The following is a 27,739-nucleotide window of genomic DNA, read 5'->3' as shown; positions in this document are numbered from 1 at the left end:
CGGCGAACACAGAACATTGCAGTAACACTGTTGTGATTATGTAACTATCTCGACAGGCTTCTTGGGGTGGCTCGGCCTTGATGTCCAGGAAGCACCGCCAGCTTCTGCACGGGATCCACAGGTAAGTGCTGCTTTGGGGCCCAGAACCTCTTATTTAGACAAGGGAACCTCTCTGGATCTTGCACACTTACGCAACACACACTGAAAACAAGAGGCGAAGTAACTGTTTTACTTGAAAACTCCAGTCTCCCCAAAGGACTGAAACCATTGAGCCCTTGAATCCTTGTGCTGCTAGTGTAAGTGTTCTTTCCACCAGTAGAAGCTACTTAAGTTCCCTCCTTCCCTTGTCCTTTTGCTTTTGCATAACAGAGCTGACTCCGTGGCCTGGAACCCCCACAAGATGCTGATGGCTGGAATTCAGTGCTGCGCTCTCCTCGTAAAAGACAAATCTGTGAGTTTTCCTCTTCTGGCCTTTGAGCTTTGAAGGGGGTTAAACTACTGTGTTTGCTGAGGACTCATTTTCGCTTACATTTTGGTGCTTTGGGACCCATATAGATGAAGGTCTTTGGTGAATGTTGGTGGCATGGAAAGGAAAAATAAATAGACTCAGATAAAAAAAAAAATTAGTGTTTCTGCTCAGGTGATTTTGTGGATTAGATTTTGGTATTATATAATCTCGTTAGTTACAGCAAAACGGTCTCTCTTGCCCTCATTTGGATTATATTTTAAACCTCAGTTTTAAACATTGCCAAGTTTTTGTTCTCCTTGATTAAGTCTGGGATTTAAGTCATCTTGAAACTTCTGCTTGCTGAGAAAATGGAACAGATGTGTGTCATACATTAACTTGAATGCCTAATATGCTTAGCTAGGGCTTAACAGCGCATTTATACAGGAAGATGTTAGTTCAGGGCTGATCACCGAACATGCACTTATTAGCTTCTTTGGAAACATTGGGGGAAGTTTGGAAGCTAGCCTGGATCACGGTGGGACGAGTGGGAAAGAGTTGCTGAGTTTCCTCCTGGCCACAGGTATAAAACCCGTGTTTTTTTTCTGGGTAAAATAAGGATTCTTGTGGGAAGTGGCCCAGGCTGGGAAGTGCCACTTCATTCTTAGAAATGCCTCCTCAAGATATGTGTGCGGCGTGTGGGTGATCTTTCTCAGCCATCTGTTTACATTTTTTTCTTAGGGGACTCCCTTTGCCAATGCTAAAGTCATTTTCTCTTTTTAAGGAATTTAATTTCAAATGAAAGCCGTATTTAAAATTAAAACCTAGTCTTGCATGTGCTGATAGTTACAACTCTCTTTAAAAACGAATGGTGACATTTGTATGTCAGAGCCCTTTGTGTTTTGAGGTGTCTAAATGGAATAAGGTAGGGGCCAAGGGCAGGCCTCCCAAAGTGCACCCCAAAGGCATATTGCTCATTTTGAATGGGAGGTACTTGGAAATTAGCCTGGGTGATGACACTCGGGGGCCCTCTGTCCTCCTGAAAGCGGGAAACAAATCTCCCTTAAGGAAGGGACCCTCCCTGTAGTAAGAAGTAAGAAGACATCCTACCACCAGAGACAGAAACTTGAAAGCCGAGAGAGCTGTAGAAACAAACCTGTTCCTTTTTTACTAATCCGCTACCTCAGCCCGAATTCCACTTAGAATACCTTACTAATTAAAACTCTCAAACATCTGTTTTCTTTATCCTGTCCATTCCTCACACATTCGTTGTCTCACTGTCTGAAACGTATAAAAACAGCCTTGGTCATTTGTTTGGGTCTCAAGCTCACTATTTGGCCTCCGTGTGCACATCATAAAACTTTTTTTTTTTTCCTGTTAATCTGTCTTCATGTAAATTTAATTCTTAGTTCAGCTAGAAGAACCTAGGATAAAGAAAAGTTTCTTACTCCCCTTCAAGATCCATCAGAAACTATGAACAGAATCTGCACTTAGAGACAGAGACACTTTTGGAAATACGAATTGATGCCCTAATATTTTATGAGGTTGGTTGCTGTTGGCTATTTTCTACACCATTTTGCTTTTCTGCATTTAACTCCTAAAGTTATGACAGCATTTTGTAATGGAAAGGTAGTTTAAGATTACCATATCATTTGTGAACCAAGGAACAACTTCAGCTTACCCATACTTAGCCTATTTAGGACATGACAGAGTTAGGAATATACCCAGGTTTTCCCTTGCTCTAGATATAAGAACAAAAATATGATAAGCATACCTTATGTGCCAGGCACCCTACATCTGCCTTCTCCCCAGTCTGCTGATCTGAATGATATCCTTATCTGTTCGTGTGATGCTCTCAGGAGTGGAAAATTCAGACCCTGAATTTTATGACTAGTCTTAAATAAAGTTCTAGCTTTTATACATTTTTCTTGGCAAATGATATTTGAGTGATTTAGCCAAGAATTGATTTGCATTTATGTACTTGAGGCAATTCAAAATTTTCTGGATCATCTAACACCATTACAGGGGTGATAATTTAATTTAATTTATTTTATTTTATTTTATTTTTTAAAAGATTTTATTTATTTATTCGACAGAGATAGAGACAGCCAGCGAGAGAGGGAACACAAGCGGGGAGTGGGAGAGGAAGAAGCAGGCTCATAGCGGAAGAGCCTGATGTGGGGCTCGATCCCATAACGCCGAGATCACGCCCTGAGCCGAAGGCAGACGCTTAACCGCTGTGCCACCCAGGCGCCCCCCCATTTTATTTTTTTAAAGAATTCCTTTCTGGATCTCAATAAAAACAATACTCATGTCATTTCACATGGAAGGAATTAAAAAGTTAGGAAAATTGCATGCATTGTGCAAAGGATTGAACACTTTTAAAAGTCACCATTTTTTTAAAATAAAAGATTGTTTTTAAATTAACTGGAATGGAGAGCTGAACCATGAGAGATGAGATATGACAATCAGCTTAAGAAGGTTTGTGTTGGCAATTTTCTGTCTCTTTTGTACCTATTTTCTGCCTCTGTTCTCTTTCATACTCATTCATTCATCATTCAAGCAATGCTAACTGACTTCCTGTGTAGGCCAGGTGCTGTGCTAATTCTGGGCTTATGAAACAGACACATTCCCTGTAGTCAAAGAGCTCATAATCTTACAGAGGAGACAATGAATAAACTGTTCCTATTTAATTCTTTATTATTTTGGTAAGTGGTCCAAGGAATGTGTCTGAATGCTGTTGATCATATATTCTATAGCTATTCCAACCTCCTTCCCTTCTCCCTCCTGATACCCATCTAACCAGGCTCCCTTGCACTGGGAGCCACCATATGGGGCACAGTTATGGTCAGTATGTTATAGAGGAAATGTGATGAAGCTCTTGAGAAAGGTTTTACTTGCAGCTAGGAGTGATACACCCAAGAGGAGAGCATCCTTTCCCTTACTTCTACCTTGAATGCAGTTGTATCAGAACATGATGCATGGAACTCTGCTAGCCACCCAGCAACCACAAGATGACGTCCCTAAATCAAAAGGGGAACATGCACAGGATGGCCGAGCAGAAAGGGGACAAGTTGTGGTCTTCAATAATGATTCCGATATGTCGCACAAATCCTTGAAGTGATTACTTGCAAACATTTTGTAGTATGAGGTCATTAAAGGTCATTATTGCTGAAAGCATGTCCATTGGGTAATCTGTCTCTTGCAGCCAAATGCACTCCTATCTGATACAGAAAAGAGTGTGGTACTCAGAGAGTACAGAGCAGTGAGACCTGGGATGTTTCGGGCAGAAGAAACAGCACACACACAGCTTTTAAGAAAGGAAGGTCCTTTTCATTTCATTTTAATTTTTTTAAAGATTTTATTTATTTATTTGAGAGAGAGATTGAGCTCACAATCAGAGATGAGAGGCAGGGGGACAAGGAGACTCTCCACTCGGGGTGGAGCCTGACACAGGGCTCAAGCCCAGGACCCTGAGATCATGACCTGCTCCGAAGTCAGACACTTAATTGACTCAGACACCCAGGGGCCCTGGGAAGATCCTTTTCATTTTAGAAACCGAAAAAAGTCCATTGTAGCTGAAGCACGGAGAATAATGCTAAGATTGACATGAGACGAGGCAGTGGAGGGAACTTGCAGAGTCTTCAACCATTTTAATGATTTTGGACTTGACCTTCAGAGCAAAGAATTCTAAAGCCAGGGAGTAATCTGAAAAGATTTTCATCTAAGACAAAGAACTGGAGGTGGGCAAGAATGGAGGCAAGAAGAAGCAGCAGAAGAGCTGATGGCCGGGGAGATGGAAGAATGTGATGAAATTCAAGATCTACTTTAGCAATCCCCTAGACAGGGCTGAACTACCAGTTACATGTGGGACCTGAGGAAGAAGCAAGGGTCACAGTTGACACTATCCCTGCCTAGCAATACGGCAACTGAGTGAATGTTCGTGTGTAGGCAGATGGAGATTGCTGGAGGAGGAGAAGGTTTGAGAAGGAACTACCTTGATTTTAGCACTGGCTACATTAAATTTGGGATTCCTATGAAGTTTTCAAGGGAAGGTTTCATGTAGGCACTTGACACGTAGATCCAGACCCAGGAAAAGGGCTCTGGGCTGGAAAAGTTTGTTGGGAGGGGCTAACACGTAGACGTTCCTCAAGGTCCTAGAAGTGGAATGGATTGCCTTGGGAGGACCTTGGGAGCGAGAAGAGAAGAAGGTATAGAACTTAGGAGCTTTAGAGTCTGTGAAAGCTGAGGTCAGAACAGCCGGGGAGATAGGAGGAAGATCAGGAAAGAGTGTCACTAATGAAATACTCTTCGAGGGATGATTATTATGAGGAGTGTGCATGACTGTCGCCCTTCGTCTGGAAGCTGACATGTCAGTTCCTTAAGGAAGAGATCCCAGACTTGCCAGGTGGACTGGCATCTCCGCACTGTTCTTTCTCAGACCCTGTGCCCTTCCTATAAGTGTTCATCATGATTTGTCAGTACAATTTCTCCTGTGTTATCTCCCCCTCCCTCTAGAACACAAGCTGTAAGAGGAGAGGGACTATGCTATCATATTTGCCGCTACGTCCGCAGTGCTTAGCAAGGATTCACTGAACAAGGACAAAATTAAAATTCACTGAAAAATTTAACGCTTCAATCAATGAAAAAAGCCTCAGAAATATTTGCCATCATGTCAGCAATAACTAGGAGTTCCCAGTTTTTCCCCTACCCCAAATTATTCCTTCTGAAAGCTCTGAGATAACAATGATGAAAATCGCAATGGATGAGTTTTATTGCCTCGGTCCTAACACAAGGCTTGAGCCTGCCTCCAGCGGTAATTGATGAATAGTGGTTTTAATTTGGACTTACTTCTCCAGTTAATGGAAGGGGATAACTCTAGTTAAAAGAAAGCAAATTACTTAGTGAATATACTTCTGTTAAGGGAAAAACTAATTCCCTAATTTGTACCCTCAAAGCCCTGACATTCACAATGCTGTTCTCCTGATTGACTAGCTGTGGTGTTTGCATTTTTAATGTCCTGTATTAGTAGAGAAGACTACGTCCAAAACAAAGCAGAGCTGCTGCTCTCGGAATTGTACTATCACTAACCATCTCTGCAGCACAGGGATGAAAAGAAAATCAGACATTAAAAAAAAAAAACTGTGATTATAAGTAGGTTGACTTCAGATGCAAATGCTGGCACTACATGGCTGTTTTGGATCAAAGACAATTTTGATGCTTTGATCTAAAAGAAAAGACAATATAGTCTGAGAATCAGTGCATAGATAGGGGAAAATCTTAATATTGGCTTTTTGATTTTTTAGTGTTTATTAGGAGGACTTTTTAGTTAAAAAAAACTAACAGATATATGAGAATGAGAAACATGCTAATCGGATGACTTTCTGAGTATAGATTTTTCCTCTCCGTTTCTACCGACCGTTATCACCCGATATTAACTCACAGGCACTTCCAGTTTCACTGAACAATGTCACTGAACAATTTTTTTTTTTTTTTAGGAAAGACTATGTTGCTCCTATGATTTTTTTTATTATGTCTATTTTTGTATGTTTATTTCAGAAGTAAAGCAGATGCATTGTAGACCAGATGCATCTGAATCAGAAAATTCAGATATGGAGAAAAATGAAGAAAAAGTGACAGAATGCAGATACTTGAAGATGCCCTTTTATGTATTTTCCCCTGCATATATACATTTAAGTGTATACATACGCACATACCTAATCTAAAAAAAATCATAAGATATTTTTCTTTTAGGATGCTATTTTTGTTTAACCAAATGCTTTTTGTTTAACCAATATGCATTCTATACATTCATTAAATGTTTTATTTATGTATTTGTCAAAGAGAGAGAGAGAGCACAAGCAGGGGAAGAGGCAGGCAGAGGGAGAAGCAGGCTTCCCCCTGAGCAAGGAGCCTGATGCGAGACTCAATCCCAGGACCCGGGGATCATGACCTGAGCCGAAGGTAGATGCTTAACCAACTGAACCACCTAGGCGTCCCATTCTATACATTTTTTTTTTGAAATATTTGTTTATTTGTTTGAGCGAGAGAGGGAGAAAGGATGAGAGAGAGAGAGCACGAGTAGGGGGGAGAGACAGAGGGAGAAGCAAGCTGCCCGCTGAGCAAGGAGCTCAATGTGGGAATCTATCCCAGGACTCTGAGATCATGACGGAGGCAGACGCTTAACCGACTGAGCCAACCAGCCGCCCCTCTATACATTTTTAGTTGTTGTGTAGTAGTCTATCATTTTGATGTATTATAATTATCTTGACCATCTTGTTATTGCTGACCCATTAGATTGTTTTAGGATATGTGCTGCCGAAGCAAGCGCTCAATTAGGTCCTTTTAATATTCTGCCATTAGAGATTTGGCTGCCATCTTTGAGGCTAAATATTCATGTATATCCTATATTCTTTCCTTTTAATAAATTCCTAGACATAGAAGAGCCATGATCATCTTTCATGATGCTTTTTTATACTTATTTCTTGATTTTCCTTCTAAAATATCTCTTACGTGGGGTACCTGGGTGACTCAGTGGGTTAAGCATCTGACTCTTGACTTCAGCTCAGGTCACGATCTCAGGGTCATGAGATTGAGCCCCACATAGGGATCTATGCTCAGGGAGGACTCTGCTTGGGATTCCCTCCTCCCTCTCCCTCTGCCCCTCTCCCTGCTTACCCTCTCCCTCTCTCTCTCTCTTACATAAAGAAGTAAATCTTAAAACACTGTTTACCTTCTCACTAGCAGAGTATGTGTGTGGGTTAATCTTTGACATCACAGGGGTTTTTAGCGCTGTCAGTTTAGTAGGCAAGACATCTGTACACCCACATGTACAGACACACACATAAACATTTTCTAATTTTATCTATTGACATAGCTCCTTCTGAGGGATCTTTTTTAGACAGAGGGATTGACATGAGACTCTGGGCTAGCTTTCAAACGTGAGGCCAATAAGCTTGCAATTCTTTTCTTCATTCTAGAGGAGGATAAGAATGTAGTCCCAATTATTCTTTAGGAAAAGGAGTAGTCGGAAGAAGAAGATAGGAAATTCATTCAATACGTTCACTGAAAGTATACTACGGGCCAGGCCCTGTGATGCAAAGTGAAAATGAGGAAAGGGAGCCTAATATTATCTCCCAATATGGTCCCCAAGGAGAAGGTAGAGAGTTTTCAGCCCCATTTATATTTTTATTCTGAGTGGTAACTGATATTGCAAATGACAATTATTGTAGGCCATTTTTTTTAAAACTGTGTAAGAAAAGAGAGAAGGGAAAGTAGATTTATCAGAGAAACGAGAACACACTGTGCCTGTCTTTGTGAAGATTTCCTTTTTAATTCTTGTTTTTCTTCATGGAGTTTCTATGGAAGTGCCATTAGGTAGTTTGAAAATACTGAACAATCTGATCATCAAAGAAATTCTTTTTTTTTTTTTTCATACCAGAGAACACTCACACTTCCCTTATACACCCATATTATGAGTTTCTGTGGAGTGACAGCTTCTAGGTAATGTGGCAGAAAAGGGGAAGGTAGGTGTTTAAAACTGATTAGAGAAAAAAAAGCATTTCACTTGTAGGAGAGACATCAATCTCTCGTGCTTGATGCTGCCAAAATTATTCTCTGTGTCTTAGATGTTCTTGCGTGAACAGAGAAAAGTTTTAGACTTTTCAGCAAGGTTGAAACTGGCAGAATTCATCGAATTCATGGTTGGTAAATAGCCCTCTCCCTTTTAAATTCTTGGTGGTTTTTTTTTTTTTAATTGCAAGAAACCAAAGTGCATTTTTCTTTTCAGGAGGCTTTTGGAAATGTGTGCATATGCATGTACGGATGTGTGCATCCCATCAAAAACAAAAACCCTTCACGTGGTGTTATCAGTCATGACAAGCACTGTTATCTTGTCTACTTTCCTTCTCCAGGAGGTCAAGGGATATAGTAATTAATGTTTAATGTTAGAGGTGCACATATTCAAAATCCATTATGTCTTTCTCCACCAAACAGACCAGTAATGTTGGGTTTTAGGGTTTCTGTGTTGGTACTGAAATTGTCATTAATTTTAACAAAGGAGTTGCACTTTGTTTTAGATCTATGCTCCTTATAGCCTAATATATTAATTCTTCTGTGAACTGTGGTTCCAAGGGAGGAGTTACTGCCTAATTGTGGTCGTACTAGCTGATTTCAATCAGTAGTTACCAACTTGTCGTAAATGGGCCCAAGTCCCCATGCAGAACCGATTCCATGGTTCTTGGACTTGTGTGTATAGCAGACTGAGCTCCTGGAGGGAAGAAGGGGTCTTATTCATTGCATAGTCCCACTACTCAGTACAAAGCCTGACCCTCAGTGCTCAGTGAAATGTTTCCTGGAGTCAACTTACTTTGTGTCTTTTTCCAAAACCATCAATGGTCATGTGTTTTAAGCCTGTTACCTGCAGTATGAAGCAGCATGCCCTCTATCATCACAGCCTGATCTCCTTCAAGACTTAAAAAGTGTCCTTCCTGCCAGTACCTCGCAATTTTGTCGGGGTGTAGAAATTGTCTGTCTTATCCCTATGGTTTGACATATCCTTTACCTCCTCACATCCCATTTCACATTGGCTCTTAAAAAAAGTCTTTACTCTAAACTATGCCAACATTTGGCCTTTTATCTACATGCCTCAGAGACCAATAATAAATCAGTGACTCATGCTTTCCTTTTTCAGAAACCATATTGTCTTTCCCTTAGGACTTATTTTCGTTTTAGTGTCTAATGATGCTGTTCTTTATTGGCGACTGGACAAGCGGAAGAGAGCCTTGCTTTTCTAAGGTTCCCTGGGTCCTCTCTTGACCCTTTCTAATGGACAGAATGACATTCACAATCTGGCAGTTTGTTGTTTGTAATGTTGGCTGTTTGTAATGCTGGATCCAGTATCTTGGCCAACAGCTTCCCAATTTCATCCTTGAGTTCCTTCAAACCTTTGGGTGACTGCCACCTGGTCCTACTGATTAAGCTACATTAATTTCGTCAGTTTGACTTAGATGAGTTGGGGTGTTGCCCACTCTGGGATTTAATATCTTCTGCCTGTCTATTTCTGGAGAACCCTACGAGTGTGGGAATCTCTCTGATATCCTTCCAGGTTAAGAATTCATTCTTCATGGCAGCCCTCCCATTTCAGTAGGGGACCCCAACATTTGCCTCTCTGCCAGTCAACAAGAAGACTTCAGATCTGCAAAGAAATGATGAAAAAGGGGAAAAAAATGAATCTCTACCTTTGTGTCTTAGCAGTTGAAAATACGCCAGAAGGAGGATTCTATTTTCAGATTGAATTTTTTTCTGCCTCACCTTAAAACAAAAAAACTGATCAGGGTCTCATAATAGAGGAGAATTACATAAGTTAAAATATAAGAAAATCAAGCAACATGGGGTAAGGGCATAAAAGGAGACATGGAATGAAGCTAATGGAAAAATTCTTGCCATAATTAGCGAGCTACACCTGCCTCAGGTGGATAAAAGTTGGTTTTCGCATTTTTAAAGGATTCCAAGCATCTACCATTTCCCCCCTTTATTTTACTATGAACTCATTGCAACAGGATTTCTCTTCTATTTCCATTCCCTGGTATGATGCTGGAGGCCCTTTTGACTTCTTGGAATAAATTGTTCTTTTTGTTTTCCTTTGTACAATTCCAGTTGTCATATATGTTGTTTTCCAAGGAAGATATCTAAAAACATACCTGACATTCCTAATTCGGCTTTCCAGCTTTGTTGTTTCAAGGACAAAAACTTTCAGGGAGTTAATTTTTTTCTGGGGTTTTCTTCCGTGACAATTCAAAGTGTCAATATGAGTCCATGTGAAAGGAATTATTCTGACTTTTAGAACCTCAGCAGTGGTAAATGTAAATTTATTTTATATAGGCTTTTAGTAATTGTACTTAAACCCTAAGTTGTAGGAAAATTGTTAATGACATATAATAAAGAAATCAATTGTAGGCTGAATAGAAAAATGGAAACTCTGTAAATAGTCACCATATTTTTAAATTCAAGGTGTATATAACTTCTATATATACTTATGCGTATATATTCACACAGCAAACATATTGCCCTTACGCCATTATGAAACTGATGGGAAATTATAATTTAGAGAGTTTTGTTAATTGCAAAAAGAACTCAATACCTCCTCTGGTAGTTCGTTCTGAGGGCTTTTTTGGGAGTTTGGAAGATGTTGGTCTTTTTTTCAATGAATGGTTATGAGATATAAGAAAAATACAAAAATATTCATAAGATGTAAATAAACAGCTTCGTTTATTGTTATAAAAAGAATAACCAAGTAGTTCCCATACAGATTCAAAGAAAGAACATAACCAGAAACCCAGAAATCCCCCATGGGTTCCTTTCTGTTATTGACTTTCTTACTTTTCTTTTCAGTGTTACTCTGCAGTGTGGATCTTCAAATAATAGAGTTTACTTTTACCTTTCTGAAGGAATCGTGCAGTCTATATGTATTTTTGGTTTGACATTGTTGCTGTTTTTGCTCAGATTTACCTCATGTCTGCTAAGATTCATCTATCTTTTGGCACAATCTGATCATTATTTGTTTTCTCTGTTTTATAGTATTCCATATGATTATAGCACAATTGATTTTTCCTCTTTACTGTTGATGGACATTTGGGTTATTCCCATTTGGCAATTTTACAAAAACTGGCTATGAACCTTTTTTCTGCGCATATCTTCATTGCTCGCCATATCTCTGAGGTTCCATCTATTCAAATTGTCCTTTTTCTTGAAGACCATATTTAGGAATTTCTTAGTGGATCAAAAGGTGGCATATGCTGTTAGACTTTGTTTCTTTGAAAACATCTTTATTTCATTTTTTTCTGGAGGTAGAGCTCTGTCGGTAATTTTCTTTTACACTTTATTTTTTTTCCTTTTTGTCCTTTCCTCCCCTTTTGTGTGTTACATAGTTAGCTGTCATTTTTTTTTTCACTTTATTTATTTATTTATTTATTTATTTATTTAAGTCATCTCTACACCACATGTGTGGCTTGAACTCATGACCCAGAGATCAAGAGTTGCATGCTCTTCTGACTGAGCCAGCCAGGTGCTCCTATCATTTTTTTTTAATGACAAAATTACTTTTTATTTTGCCTTCCTTTAGGATTTTCAAATTTTCTTTAGGTTGCAGCCATTTATCTATGGTATTGTAAACATGTATTTTATTGGGTTTGTCTTGCTTTGGCTTTATTGGGCTTGTTAAATCTGTGGATTGATAGGTTTCCTAAGTTTTGGAAACTATCTACTTAATTATTAACTCTGCCTCCTTTTCTCTCTCTTTTTCTGGCACTCCAATTAAATGTATATTAGACCTTCTTGATGTTTCTTGTGTTTTTTTTTTTTTTTAAGATTTTATTTTAAGTAATCTCTCCCAGTGTGGGCTTGAACCCACAACTCTAAGATCAAGAGTAACAGGCTCCACTGACTAAGCCAGCCAGGAGTTCCTATTTCTTCTGTTTCTCACTATATTTTGTATGTTTCCTAATTTTGTGTCTTCATGCTTTGTTATGGATAATTTTGATGACCTATCTTGAAATTCATGAATTCTGGCTTTAGCTATAGCTAATCTGCTGTTAAAGCCATCCCTTCAGCATTTACCTTATTGTCTTTCCAGTTCTATTATTTAATTGAGTTTTTTTCATGTATATAGTGCCTCTAGGTTCTTGTTGACATTTGTAAGATCAGCCTTTATCTCCATGAACATTGTAGACATAGATTCACAATCGACCTCTGTTAACTCCGTATCTAAATTCCCTTGAGTGCTATTCCTATTGATTCTTGCATCTGTGGTTCCTGGCTCTCATATTGTCTAGAGAGACACCTTATGATTTTTGATGGTTTACTGAATATTTTGTTTGATAAATTACTTTTAGGAATAATTTTAAAACATAGAGTGGAGTTACCTTCCTTGAGAGAGGATTTTATTTTCATTCTGGGCATCTGGGACAATTAGCAGTCTAGGATGAAGGCTTGATGTTTTTTTCTGGATCTCCAGAGTATACCCTGCACTACCATTTCAGGGTGGAGACCTTTGAATCCTGAACAAGAGAAGGATTGCTTTATGGCCCTTAGTGACCCTGAGCACCTTTGAATTCTGTTTCCCGAAGTACTTGGAGTTGTCTGTTGGTGAGACGAGCTGGTGATACAACAGGTCCCCACACGTGGTGGCCACAGTCTCTGTTCCCTTACTTCTCACCCTTCTGGCTCCTGCTTTAGCTCTTTTCCCTCAGGCTAAAAATGTCCTGAGACATTTCTGGCTGACCTTTTGAAGTTCCATTCCTCTCCTTAGACCTCTCAGTAGTTTATTCCTGTCTTGGGCAGGTCTTTGACGCTTTTCATTAGATACAATTTTGTTGTTGTTGTTGTTCTGTTTCAAATATATTCTGTTTTCTACAGCAGGAGCATTTCCAATTTATCTAGTCCTTTATTACTAGAACTGATATATATTAGGCTTTACTTTTAATTTTTTTAGTTTTTAAAAGACATTATTTATTTATTTTTTAGAGAGAGAGATAGAGGGTGTGTGAATGGGGGGAGGAGCAGAGGCAGAGGGACAAGCAGACTCTGTGCTGAGTGAGCTCCACGTGGGGCTCGAACCCATGACCCTGAGATTGTGACCTGAGCCGAAAAACCAAGAGTCGGATGCTTAACCAGCTGACCCACCCAGGTGCCCCCAGACTTTAACTTTTTAATAATAAGCTGCTATTCAGTGCTGCCCAGCAGGGATAAGCATTTGTTAGTTTATTCATTCTTTCATTCAACCTGCAGATATGTGCAGCTTCCTGTGTGTTAGATGAGTAAGACATGATTCCTGCCCTAAGTGAACTCAAAGGCTAGTAAAGGAAACAGATTTCAAGCAAATAATTGAAATATGATATGCAATGTATGTAATAAAGTTACATAATGGAGTAAAAAGCAGGGGTTTAGGGAGTGCAGATCAGTTAAGAGTAGAACCCTGATGAAAAGGCTGGTCTAGAAAAGCTAGTTGCAGCAAAGCTGACTTAAAATAATAGTTATTCATATTCTCTTTCCATTTGTATTTATTTTTGTTTTTTAAAGATTTTATTTATTCATTTGAGAGAGTGTAAGAGAGAGTACAAGTGGGGGGATGAGCAGAGGGAGAGGGAGAAGCAGACTCCTCACTGAGCAGGGAGCCAGATGTGGGGCTCGATCCTGGGACTCTGGGGTCATGATCTAAGCTGAAGGCAGCTGCTTAACTGACTGAGCCATCCAGGCTCCCCTCTTTCCATTTTTAAAGAAATATATGATCATGATAGCACAGTCAAGTGTAATGGGGAACATAAAAACTGTTTGTAACTCACTAGCCAAAGTTAAATCATTTAAAATTTTTTGGTAGATGAATATTACATATTACTATATCTATGCTGATATAGATTAATCTATTTTGCTTCTATAACCAGCATCTTCCTTTCTTTGTCTATTCTTATCCCTTTCTTTGATATAAGAAACAGAGACAGTTAGGCTTATAGAGTCTTAAGAATACTTATTTCTTTAATGATGGTTACCATCATCACAAAAGCTGCTAATTCAGCATCTTAAGTCCAGCTCAGAAGTGTGCATCCATGAAGTTCTATATATGGTTTAAGCAGATTCTCTTCCATTGCCGAAAATACACTATCTCTTCCCCTTATCCCATCCAGACACCTCTTATAATCAAAACTGCTTATGTTATCAGTGACTTTTTTGGAAAGACAGGGAAGCCAAACTTGGGGGTGTTACCATCTTCTTCTTCTGGGTGATATTGCTATTTGGAAATCTCATTCAGCTATCTATTCTTTTTCACTCATTGACAACTTTTCATGACACACCATGCCTATTCATCTACAGAAAAAGGTTTTCAAATGAAACCAGACTTTCATAACAGCAAGTTATCCCACCGGAAACACCAGATGAGACCCAATGTTGCACAAAGACTACATATCAACCAGGGGAAATGGGAAATTGTCTCAGGTGAAAACAAATTCTTTAAAACAGAAGGAATTGCAGAATTCTATCAGTTCGTAAACTGGAGGAGACAAGGTAGGAAATGTTAATTAAGGGTCTGAAAGATAGGATGAGACAAGGATCTAACTTGATTCCATTTTTGGAGGAAGCCAACTGCTGTTGGCTGTTTGCCAAATCCTCATTGGCAAACTGTATAATAGTTGGCGAATTATATAATAATATAATAATTATAGCTTCAAGATATGTTTCCTCTAGGAGAGCAGGTCTTCATTCACTCTCTGACAAAACGACCTGTTCTTGTCTGTTTATTCTTCCAAGTGAACTTTGGAAACATTTTTCTTTAATATAGAATCCTTGCCCTGGGATTTTATTTAGGATTATATTAAACCTATGGATTCATCTGAGATTTAACATCTTTGCAAAATGTTAGCCTTTCCATCTAGGAATGTGCTGTGTCTCTCCATTTATTCAGATTTCTTTTATTTCACACAAAGATTCTTTTTTGAATCTTCATTATGGGAAATTTCAAACATATACAAGAGTGGAGATGAACGCCTATGTACTGATCTCATGACTTCAATGATCAGTTCACGGCTAATCTAGTTACAGGCCCACCTCTTCCTACTCTTTCCTGTATGATTGGGAAAAAACAACAACAACAATAACACAGATTTTATATCACAGAATTTTGATGTTTTTTTTCATAGAGGACTCAAATATGCTTTCCTATAAGGTTATTTATAAATTTTTATATTGTTATTATCACAGATAGAATCTTTTTAAAAAATCTTCTAACTGCAACTTTTGCTATAAAGGAAAACTTTAAAGTATTTATATATAACTACTTCACCAGATTTCTAATTATTCTGAGAGATTTAAAGTTATTCTCTTATATTTTCTAAATATAGAATTAGATCAGTATACAACTGTAATTTTATTTTCTTTCTGATATGTAAGCTTCGTATCAGTTATCGGCAATTATAATGTGCTGATAGAATTTCCAAAAATATATTCAGTAAAAACAGTAAAAAGAAGGTGTTTTTGTCTTCTTTGTGATTTTATTAAAGGCACCTTAAAATATACATTCTTTACAAATCCTCTTGAGAAATAATCTAGAAATGAGTATTAAATTTTACCCTATTCTTTTTTATTATCTAATAAGGTAGTTGTATCATTTTACTCCTTGAACAAAGTTAACAAAGTTAACTGTGCTGTAATAGATTTTCTACATTACTGACTTACCTCATTTTATTGCAGTAATTTACTTTAATGTATGGGTTTGCATATTTCGATGGATTTCATATGTCTACGTACGATTGATCTACTGTGTGTGTGTGTGTGTGTGATCTTGGTTGGATTGTATTTTTGAGTGCATTTTAAACTGTCTTCATTTTAGGATAATTGCAGTGACACAGAGATCATCAGTTTTTAGAAATCTTCAAAAAAGTCAATCATAAAAATGCTCAGAAACTTTGAGGGAGATAATTCTTTGATCTAGTGTTTATTTTTCCCACTTTTGTTGAAGTATTAAGAATTTCCCACTCTACTGATCAATTTCAAGAACTGACACTTTCTTAAATATTTAATACATTTTATCGAGATTTTCAAATGTTAGCAGAATATATACTATCCCTCTATCATTTTCATTTAATTTTTACTTTATATTCTTGCCTAAAATCTTAATTTTTAAAATATTTTTTCCTGATCTAGTTTATCTTTTCTCCATAAGGAATGACTACATTTATTTTCAATTCACATATATATTAAGTTTAATTATTTTTCATTTTCTCCTGCTTCTTTACATTTTTGTTCCATAGGAATGTTATTTTATGTTTGAGGGCCATTTTGGTTCAGTTTTTTAAGTTTTGTTTTGGAGTGTTCTCATTTAAATTATTTTCCAATTAATCCATAATAACAGTGTTGATTTCCTCTTCTAGTCAAGAACGATTTATAAAAGAGATTTTAATCTCTTGAATGCTTCAGATATGTTATGAAATTCTGATGGTTTTATTGTAGTCAGATAATGATCAAAATTAAAGGAGAGATCAAGAGTGACAAATTTTTACCTTTTCAACTCAAAAGTTGCTCTTGAAAGGATGTCTTATCATCCAGAATCCATTTTTAGTTTGTACTTTCTTTCCCAAATAGATAAACAGTCCTAAGCATTTGGGGTGGGGAGAAAAGTGTTTGAAGAGGAACCGAGTATCAAATGTGAATGTGCAAGCCCAAAAGAACCAAGGAAGAATAGAATTTCCCTGTAAATACAGGATATATAAGTTCTTTCCTCTCTTGGCTCAAGTTCTAGGTGAGGCTCAGAGAGTTGGGAAGTCTCTTCTCTCTCCTATTCCTCATGTCAGTTTGGAAAGTAGAAATTAAATAGACATGGTGGGGGGTATATTAAAGTATGAAGTGCCTGAGATAGCCCCCAATAAGTTTCAGAGTGGCTGGCAGGGAGCTAGTTCATCCAAAAGTGATTCAAAATGAACAAGAAGACACAAAGGGAGTCTGGAAATAAGGGCAAGAAGCAAGGAGCATGGCTGTGATCTGACAACCTGGAGGCTGTGCCAGGTCTTTAGATATAAGCAGGAAGATGGAAAGATTAGCTGGGGTTGAGCTAGGGATAGGGCAGGTGGTCAGCACAAAGACAGCAGTGACCACACCGACAAAACAGATGTTCACTCCCCAACTTCAGTATAGGGTTGCCAGATTAAGCAAAGGAAAATACAGGATGCTCAGTCAAGTTTGAATATCAGATAAACAGCAGATAATATTTTAGGATAAGTATATCCCAAATTTGGCATGGGATACGCTTTTACTAAAAATTTTTGTTGTTATGAATTTATGTGAAATTTTACATAATTCAAATTTAGTAGGGAGTTTTTTTTATCTTATCTGGCAGCCCTCCTCAGTGGCATTTGTAAATATCCCAACAGTGTTACATAAAGAGCAAGAAGAAGAAAACTCTTGGAGGGAAAATCTTGATTGTCCATGTTTTATGTCTGAATGGTCTGAGATACCACTCGGAGTTTTGAGGTTTTCTGGAAAGGCCTAGATTAAATATTTTGCATTAGAAATAAATGTAGCTCCAAATCAGAAACATTTTCAGTTAAAGAAAAATAAATAGTCCTTTTGTACCTCCAAAGTGATCCAATTGTTATGCATTGAAATTCATAACAATGTTATTTGTTTTTAAGTTCATGTGACAGGTAAAATACGGTACGTCACAGTATGATGTTTATATCTCTGTCCGAAAGACCAGCACGAGCTAAATTAAGATCTCTCAGTGTTATTCCACATTCCTAGTCTCCTCCATCTCTGGTTCAATCAGCTAGGACTAGGGTGGGAGTCGTGTCATGTGCTCTATGGGTGAGAGGAGAGGTAAGGGGTCATCATGGACCAGGCAAAGAGCCTGAATTGTGTGTACTATAAATGTCTTCCATCTCTTGCTGTGACAACTTACTAATGGATTGTTGAGCTTTAAACTTGGTCCAGAAACTGAAAAGAAACGAGGAAGATGGATTGTTATCTTTCCCATTTCTGGCTCTGGACCAGTTGTCAGAAAAAAGTTCATGGCTTCTTTTTTATAAGGCTACTCTCTTCCCAGTACATTTCATTATGCCCTTGTCATGGAGTAGCACATGTCACTATTATATGTCCTTTGGATCTTATCTTGACATATTATTCCTCTGTTTTATTACCAGTTTTAGACAGCACCATAGTGCAGATTAAACCCTCGACATCCAGTTACAGAAATACCGATGCATTCATTTAGAGTACCGTCAGAATCTTTGTGCCCTTTCAATACCCAACTTGCAAGAGATGTGGTGAAATGCAATGAAATACATAGCTTTTTCCAGAGCTAGTGAGAACCGGGAATTTATATATAACAAGGAAAAGATTGTTTTCTGCCTGTGAGGTAGTCACAGCAAGCATTAGAAGGTTAGTCTCTCTAAGAGGTTTTATTTCCCAATTATGAAAGTTATAGGGCCCCCTTCACTGAAGGGGTTCAGTTGAAATCCAAGGGGAAAATCTCCAGGGGAGTGGAGTTCTTTATCTGTTTCCTTCATTTCACAAGATTGTGACTGGGGAAATGACTCACTCGTGATTGGTGGTGAGGTTAATTTCATGGAGCCGTGAGTCTTAAATGCACTCTAGAGCCTGGTATTGGTTTTACAGTTTAACAATGAATTCATGTGAACCCATGGGGTTTATCTTTCCTTATGTGGGGATCCCCCCTCTCCAATGCCTCTGTTGCTTCAGGCATTCTTCAGAAAGCTCATGACTCATATGCAAGGCGTTTATCATAATTGTTTAGAATCAAAAATGACATTCGTCAGTGCCAGGCTAGATGAGCTCATAGGGAAGACATATTGTCTCTCGTTGTCATTGTGCCAATTTTATAGATTTTGAGAAGCAGGAGAGAAGGAACATAGCTGTGGTTCATTTTAGGTCCTTGTGGATCTAGGGCACAGTCCCTGCCGGCCAACAGTGTCTTTCTAGAGGGTACACTGAGCGCTGTGAGGTTGTGGGGGTGTGAAAGGATATGGGGCAGGAGCAGGGTGAAGCCTTCTACAGCACAGTTATTCCCTGAACAGTCGGAAATGGAGAATTTGTGGTCTGGGGTACAGCCAGGCAATGGGCAGGCAGTGACATGGGCCAGGTGTCTGGGCCTTGGGAGGGATGTGCTGAGAGCGGGAGCTAGGGAACAATCTCAGGTTTGGAGGGCTTTGGACATTGTGTTAAGAACGCATTCATTTTTCTGGCAGGCAAGTGGTTCTCTCTGTGTGGGAAGCAGACACTTCTATGCCACCCTGAGTCCTGTTCCATCTCTCACAGTGTCCTGCTCAAGCATTGACTTTCTCAGGGAGGCTTCTGGCTTTCCTGGCTCCTTCAAAGGTCTCTTCTATCCAAGCATTTGTGCAGCATGTATTGCAAAGTCCTCTGTGATCTAACGAACCATTAGCCTGTCGCCCCTACCTAACGAGAGGCTCCTTAACTGTTCTCATGCCCAATACAGTCTTGGGTGAGTGTGATGGACCGATAGATGAGTGGACAAATTTACTAACCCATTTCATCCCCATATCAATCCAATGAGGTAGGGACTATCATTCTGACTGTTGGTCAGAGGAGGAAACAGTACAGAAAGCATAAGTAACATGCCCAAGGCTCCCAGGCTGGTCAGGGATGGCCCTGGGGTTCACGACCAGTGAGGTTTCACTCCACAATCCATGACTTTAATCACACAGCTTCTATGTCCCTAAATCGAAATGACAGGTAATGGATCAACCTCATATCCTACCTGAAACTGTAAATTCTAAAGCCACAATGAGGTACAGTAATAGAAAATATTGATTTGGGAAGATAAGATTTGAGTGTTTAATCCTCTTAGAACCAATACAAAATGAAATACTATTGCTAATGATTTTACTTATTCTAACTCTTTTTGCATACCCAGCCAGGCTGGTTAGGCTGACCTGCAAATCTCTTCCTAACTCTATTTGGTGCCCAGACCTGGCATGTAGGTTTTTCTCATTTACTTTTTCTCTTTCAGCCTATAATTCTATAGATAGAGACCCTTTTCCCCAGGATTTGCAGTCAGGGCTGTTCTCAATACCTTGGTCCCATAGTTCCCTTCAAGACACTTGCAGTTCAGCAAACAAGGGTTTGGTTAAGAAAATACAGTTCTCATTCCTAGAGACCAGTTGAGCCAGAGAATCCTAGAAGTCATCTCATCTCCCTGCTTCTGACCCACTGGAGAGCCCTTCTCTCTGTCTTCCATCCCTCCCTCCTTCCTTGCTCTTTGATCGATGGTAGCTTCTCCTTGCTGTTTGCATATGAGCTTCCACTTAGATATTCATAGCTATTCCTGCAGCATTATTTCAGCAAATACCTATCATAAATGTCAAAATACAATCTTTTTCTTGAATAATAATTTTTTATTATGTTATGTTAGTTACCATACAGTACATCATTAATTTTTGATGTAGTGTTCCATGATTCATTCTTTGCGTATAACACCCAGTGCTCCATGCAATACATGCCCTCCTTAATACCCATCACCAGCCTATCCCAATCCCCCACCTCCTCCCCTCTGAAGCCCTCAGTCTGTTTCCCAGAGTCCATTGTCTCTCGTGGTTCATTCCCCCTTCTGTTTACCCCCCTTTCATTCTTCCCTTCCTTCTCCTACCGATCTTCCAGCTATTTCTTACGTTCCATAAATTAGTGAAACCATACGATAATTGTCTTTCTCTGCTTGACTTATTTCATTTAGCATAATCTCCTCCAGTCCCGTCCATGTTGCTGCAAATGTTGGGTAATCGTTCTTTCTGATGGCTGACTAATATTCCATTGTATATGTGGACCACATCTTAATCCATTCGTCTGTTGAAGGGCATCTCAGCTCCTTCCACAATTTAGCTATTGTGGACAATGCTGCTATGAACATTGGGGTGCATATGGCCCTTCTCTTCACTACATCTGTATCTCTGGGGTAAATACCCAGTAGTGCAATTGCTGGATCATAGGGTAGCTCCATTTTTAACTTTTTAAGGGACCTCCACACTGTTTTCAAAATACAATCTTAAAAGAAAACAGGAAACAAATGCAGACTCAACCAATTTTATCACAGAGTACTTCTCTTTTCTTCTTGGGGTGTTAGGGAAACAAAGGAAATTAGAAATTATGAGCTGGTATGCGTCTGTAGAGTCAAATGCCATTCCCTATGGAAATTGCATAAAATATTTCTCTAAACCAAAAAGAAAAATAAACTGTGATAATTGTATTCTAATTTATTTTAAATTAAATATTCTTTTTTTTTTGGAGCAACATATTTACTGATTGTTGTAAAAGGGATTAAAAACTTGCCTCAATGAAAATGAAAGACAATGGGTTGGAGCCTTCATAAAAATGTTTAACTTTTCTTACTTCTATGGATTTGGAAATCATTGTCTTATTGAGTGTATGTCCTCATTGGGTATGTCTTAAAACAAGGGTCTGAAAACTATGGCACCTGGACTAAATCCAGCTTGACACTTGTTTTTATAAATAAAGTTTTATTGGACCACCATACCCATTCATTCCGCATCTTATATGGCTACCTCCATGCAACAACCACAGAGTTGAACAGTTGTGGACAGAGACCGTATGACTAATGAAGCTGAGAATACTTACAATCTGGTCCTTTACAGAAATTGTTTGTCCATGTCTATTTTAGAACACCCACAGGAGAGGGCTTTGCCTTCCAGTGTCAGAGACCACAGTTGGAACTAGGAAATTCTAGGATTAAATATGATTGGTCAGTGGGAAAATCCACTCATGGACCTTGAAGCCCAATAAGACCTATGTTCAAATTCTGCCTTTGTTTGGGAATACCCTGCATGCCATTGACAAATTGCTTAACTTTTCCGAAACTTAACTAAAATCAAGATACTTTTTATCGTGAAGAACTACTATGCCGGTAAATGGGACAATGTTCCGAAGTGTGCAGTGTGTTGCCAGCCGTATAGTGGACACTTAGCGAACACAATTTTTTTCCTTGTTATGTCCAAATTGAGGATTGAGCTATATGTGAATGCATGGATTCTTCTATCTGGACAAATGTCTATTTGTTTAGCGGAAAAATTCTTTGTCATTTTAGCACACTTCTGTATTTTATCATGAGTCTTTGGTGGAAAAAATGCTTTTGTCCACTGTCCTATTTGAAGGTTTTACCAAGAATTTCCTGATTCATTTGAAACTATTATTTAAGGCCAGTTTTAAGTAGGATTGTCATGGTCATGGTAATTATCAATGATTTCCAACAACTCTTTAATGGGATTTATGCAATGAAGAGCAGGGAACTTGTGTTTCAGAAATTGCCATGCTGCCCAGCATTTTTCCCTGTATAAAATCGATCTCTTACCTGTACTCCAGGCCTCGGAGGCCAGACCTCTAGAGGATGCTCTGACTCCAAGAAATGTAGGCCGGCGGCCTTGCTGCTGAATGTGTAAAATTCCATTTGAGAAGGAACCAGGTCCTCGTTCACGGCATCACAATCAGCAGGAGACCTTGGTTGATTTTGTTAAATATCATGCTCCTGGTGTGGAATCACTTTTCTAGCCTCAGTCCAGGGAAACACTCTTGCTTTGTGTCCATTCTGTCCAAGATAAAGGACACCATTTCTATCCGTACCTGTCCACCTATTTTGGAGAGATGCAAGTAAGTCATCTAGACTGAAGCAATAAGTCTTGTGTTAATAAATGTTTTTTTCCAGACATTTCACTTAAACATTATGGCACCAATACTTATCCCCAGGAGGTGGGCTGCCATGCAGCATTATTATCCTCAATTTACAGATGAATGAAAATGTGATATGATGGAGCAAAGTGAGGTACTTGACAGTTACAGTAAATACTCAGAGCGCAGAAGCAGCGAATGACTACTGGATGCTTTTGCTGTGCACACATTCCCAGGTGTGCCAAGAAATTGGCAAATAGCCTATGCCCTTCACCCTCCTTCCAGCATGACTTCTGTGTACAAATATCACTCCAGTTGCGTTGTGTTTCCCCATGGCCTTTCCCTGGCCTTGATCTCATCCTTCCTCCTCCTTTCCCTAGCCCACCTCCCTCATCTCTCTTTTCTCACCTTCTTCCTTTTTTCTCCTTATCCTACCATATTGTGCCAAGTCTCTTTGGCAACAAAGCAAGGCATAAGTAAATATATAGCAGAGAGAATCACAGAAACTCATAGTTGGAAGTAATGGAAGAAGAGCAAGGATCACAGGTCCTCTTACCAGAGCTGAGTGAGCAAAATTTCCATACAGCCATGTTGATATGATTAAGCTTCTCCAAACCAATAGTTCTCTGTTCCATATCACAAAAGCATAGCAGATCAACAAGTTGAATAGATTAAGGTTGTGGGGGTATGGTTTTGCACATCCCATTCAAGCTACAATCCGTGGACATATGTTTCGTATCTTGGAATACGTACCTCCCCCTCTTTGATTAAGAGTCCAGCATTATTCACATAAACCCATATTTTCTTTATTTAAGTGCATAGAATAAAGTTACTCTTCACTTGTATTCACACAGAAATAAAACTTTGATAATGGGCACAAATAGCTCACAAAGTAGTCAGATAATCACCTGGATTTTTATGCCCTTGTAAAAACACTTCAGGGTTCTCTGAACTCATTATAAATGTACTGTTGACTGAAACTTCCAGATCAAGAATTTTCAACATAAGATCAAGACCCATCAGAACAATGGTTTTCAATCCTGGCTGCATATTAGGATCACCTGAGAAACTGAAAAAAATATGTCATTGCCCTTACCCACACCAAAGATTCTGATTTTTGGTCTGGAGTCAAGACACTTTAAATTGATAATTAAAAAAAAACAAAAAACAAAAAACAAAAACCCAGAAAAACCTCTTCACGTAATCCTAAAATTAGCTAGCCTTGAGAACCGCCATACTAATTGGTTTTGAGTTATATAGTCGATTGTAAGTCACCTCAGTTTATTTTCCTTTTTAATGAATAGTCAGAATAGAATAGCAAATGTCAGTGTGCTGTTCATGTGGTAATGATGGGTACGATTCCATGAAATTCCTGCTTCATTTCATGTATATTAAGGTGCATACTGTCGCTATTTAAGACTAATTTCTTACTGTGGGCTGTATTCAAAGTTTGAAAAACGCTGCTTTAGATTATCTTTAACAGAGAAAGTATGTTGATAGCTGCCCAGGGAAAATCAGGAAATCTTCATCTGGCCTAAGAGAGAAGCCCAATGGCACTATTTTTAAATGCTTGTAGGGCATGCTGAGGTACTGCCAAGTGATCTCTGCACTATCAAATGTTTCTTACCTATTTATAGAAGCACTTACACATTCTCTTAAGACACTGAGCCCGTTTTCTGCTCTCCCGTAGTCACCCTCACCGCTTAAAATTATGAAGTTGCATTTCTTAAAAAAAAAAATGTTTTAGCTCAGTCTCCTCATTTTTAAATCGGCTCATTCTGACCCTTAGGTAGGGATATTTATGGGAGTTACACTTCGTTAGCAAATACAGGATCTCCAGGCTGGCACTAAAGTACTCCATCAGTTCTCTAAAAATTCCCGTCAGGCCTGTAGGCCTAGCCCTTTAACAAAACTTTCTGGAATCTTCTAGGAGGCTTTCTGGAAGAAGTGGAGTTTTGGTATTAACACGAAGTGCCCAGATATTCCAGGATAATGAGTGGTTTTCTCAGATGATGTCTAAGTGATTAGGCCCTGCTGATCTTTTAGTGGTTCACAGGATGGAAATGTAGGAACACTATCAAGAAAACTGGGGAGGTTCTGGCCTCACTGGCCCCACCCCTGGGACTGGGGACCACTTCTCCCTCTTTGTGGCCAATGGGACAACAGGCTCAAATGTTTCACCACATGGCAGAAGAGAGGAGGGCAGGTTGTTCACCAATTCTTCCAGAATTCAAGCACGAGCATCTTATTTTTTTTTTAATTTTTTAAAAAAGATTTTATTTATTTATTTGACAGAGAGAGAGACAGCCAGCGAGAGAGGGAACACAAGCAGGGGAGTGGGAGAGGGAGAAGCAGGCTCCCAGCGGAGGAGCCTGATGTAGGACTCGATCCCAGGACTCTGGGATCACGCCCTGAGCCGAAGGCAGATGCTTAACAACTGAGCCACCCGGGCGCCCCACAAGCATCTTGAATATGAGCAAACTTCCATACCTAACATCTTCTAGAAAATACACTTGACAGAAGGGAGTGAGAATTGGAGAATTCACTGAAGACCTAGGCAAGGGTTGATGTAGGGGCAATACTAATATCTGGAAAATGCTTCAATGAACTAAGAAGGAGGGCTGAAACAATTGATCAAAAAATGTTTCAGAGTTGCTAACAGAAGCCTCTAAGTTTGGATGTGAACCTTCTGTAGATACTGAGATGGCCAGTGAAGCACAACGTGTCTGAAACTCGCCTTCAGATGGCAAAGGAAAAGGCAAATAAGAACTCTGATCTGGTGGAGAGTTTGGAAAAAAAACAAAACTGTGGCCGTTCATTAAAAATAATAAGCTTTCTCTCAAGCGGGACGTAACACCAGAAGATTTTTAACAATTTTCTGCTCTGACAGCCAGTGAAAAAACCTCATGCAACAGAAACGAAAATGAATTAAATAAATCAGTCCAAAAAAGAGGGATCATGAGAAAAGTGAAAGATGTCTATCCAAAGACTCTGCAAACGAAGGGGTACTGCTTTGGATTATAGATGAATGTGACTGGTGCAAAATGAGAAAATACTGTGTGCGGAAGCCCAGAATGTTGAGGCCTCGCTGATTCAAGTTCAAGGCCAAGTCCCAACAATGAGCAGATCTTACAGCAGAGTTGAGTGTATGAAATCCATACTCCGCCGTCAGAAACTGCGCGAGACTAGGGGAATCAGGTGGAAGGTACACAGAGGGACAGAGTCAGGGCTCCGGTGAAGGCAAATGCAAAGATTTTCCTGTTGCAAGTGATCTTGATGAGATCTCATTCCTCCCATAAGGATTTCTAAAACGTTCTATACCTTCGAAAGTCAGAAAGGGAACATATGTGGGACTGAAGAGAAAACAACGAAAGTCAGAAGTCGTGGGTAGACATTGCCTTGAAAGTGAAGAGGAAGGGTTATATTCTCACTTTCCTACTTTATAGATCAAAAGCTATTTAGACAAAAATGTCAAAATTTCCTGAAGGTGGTGTGCTAGGGCAAGAACCTCAGTGCTTTGGAGGAGAAACTGAATGGTCTGGTTTCCACAGGTTTCAAACACACCGATATAAACAGATAACTGGGGTTGACCTGTACTTTAAGGCTTGAAACGGTATCCTTATGTTATTCTTTTCCCCGTCCTTCCTTTTCCCCGGCCCCATCCCTTTAGATCCACAGCATCTATGAAAGCCATCCAGTGTGAGAGCTTAAGCAAGGTCAGGCTTACCTCCATTTGGAGGACTGGATCATTCTTCCTACTACTCTAAGATATCTTGTGATAGCCTTAACATCATCTGTTAACTTGGTTTGCTATAGCTACTGGCAGACACATACCATTAAAAAGGGGAGGTGGGTGAAAGGTAGAATGTGCTTATTTCATAAACAGCGAGGATGTCTTGAGCTCGCTTCTGTTCTTCGGCTTGCTTGGGGAGAGAAGTAAATCAAAGGAAGAATGGGTGGTGACAGCCAGGAGGATTGGGGGCGTGGGAATATGTAGGAGGAAGGGAGTGATGAGCGGGATTTTGGCCAAAGAGTGAGAGGTGTTCCTGGGTGACATTATCTCATTAGATTTTCACAGTGTTCCTGTAAGATGGGTAGAACAAGAACTATCGCCATTACGTTGATAAGAAAAATGAAGCCTGAGATGTTAAGTGACTTGCTTTGAGCTCTGACACCAGGGGACTAAATCAAAAGTGGACACCACATCTGCTGATTCTCACTTTATTCCGCCAGATCAATAATGATGTTTAAGTTGAAGTATCTTACGAGCCTGTGAAAATTCTCTGATCAGTCATTCTTACTGTGGCGCTTAAGACTGTGGTGACCTGCCCACTCTACCTTCCCAGTCTTCCTAGCTCTGCCCTTGCCCGTTAATGAGCTCCAGGCATCCTGAATTCATTCCATCTTCTCTGCTCCCCATCTTTCTGCTCTCTGTGGCATATTTCTTCTCCCAAAGAGCCCTATCTAATGTCTCCGAGTCAGTGAAAGTTGACCCTTCTTTGTGCTCCGTGACTTCGTTCTTATCCCTAGTCTAACACCGTTCTGTAACTGCCTGTTTTTCTATCCTTATATCCATCTTCAACTTCTTAGGGATAGTGATTTTCTTACTTAGCATGACATCCCCAGTGCCAAGCAGAGCTTTTGGCATATACTAAGCCTCTCAAGTGTTAATTCAATCAATCAATAAAGCCAAGATCAGAAGGTATGATCGTTTTTAAAATTCACTTTTACATTTTAGATTACAAAGCCTTTCTGCTATTGATAGCCTAAATCTAGTTTTGTGCATTCAGTCAACAAATGTTAGCCAAGATACTTAGCACCTTGATGGGGTTGTATGCCCAGGCTTCTCATAGTACTTATTATATAATAGGTCCTCAGTACATAATTTAGTAATGAATTACTTAGTACAAAGATGATTAATACACCAATTTCCTAAGGCGTTTAGACAATGTCTTGCATGTAAATAATGATGATATGAGACAGAATATGGAAAGAGCCATATGGGAAGAATTTTGGGTAGCTTTCTTTTGCTAAGCTGAAAAACATGATTGCAAGGAGTGATGACGTAAAGGAGGCCCGTGTAGTCACTGACTCCTA

At 39.2% G+C, this 27,739-nt stretch overlaps 1 protein-coding gene across 1 annotated transcript in view; it reads left to right on the top strand.

Annotated features, from left to right (window-relative positions):
- GADL1 (glutamate decarboxylase like 1) overlaps nt 1-27,739 on the top strand; it is a 142,989-nt gene that overhangs the window by 32,055 nt on the left and 83,195 nt on the right. Inside the window, exons 9-10 of the mRNA XM_034661767.1 lie at nt 57-121; nt 370-451. Coding sequence (XP_034517658.1) covers nt 57-121; nt 370-451 — 147 coding nt within the window. The remainder of the gene's footprint in view (nt 1-56; nt 122-369; nt 452-27,739) is intronic.

This window comes from Ailuropoda melanoleuca, chromosome 6 (genome assembly GCF_002007445.2).
Source record: "Ailuropoda melanoleuca isolate Jingjing chromosome 6, ASM200744v2, whole genome shotgun sequence".
In the NCBI taxonomy this organism is placed as follows: Eukaryota; Metazoa; Chordata; class Mammalia; order Carnivora; family Ursidae; genus Ailuropoda; species Ailuropoda melanoleuca.
Note: the sequence above shows the minus strand (reverse complement) of the source record. Positions and strands in the feature narration are given on the sequence as shown.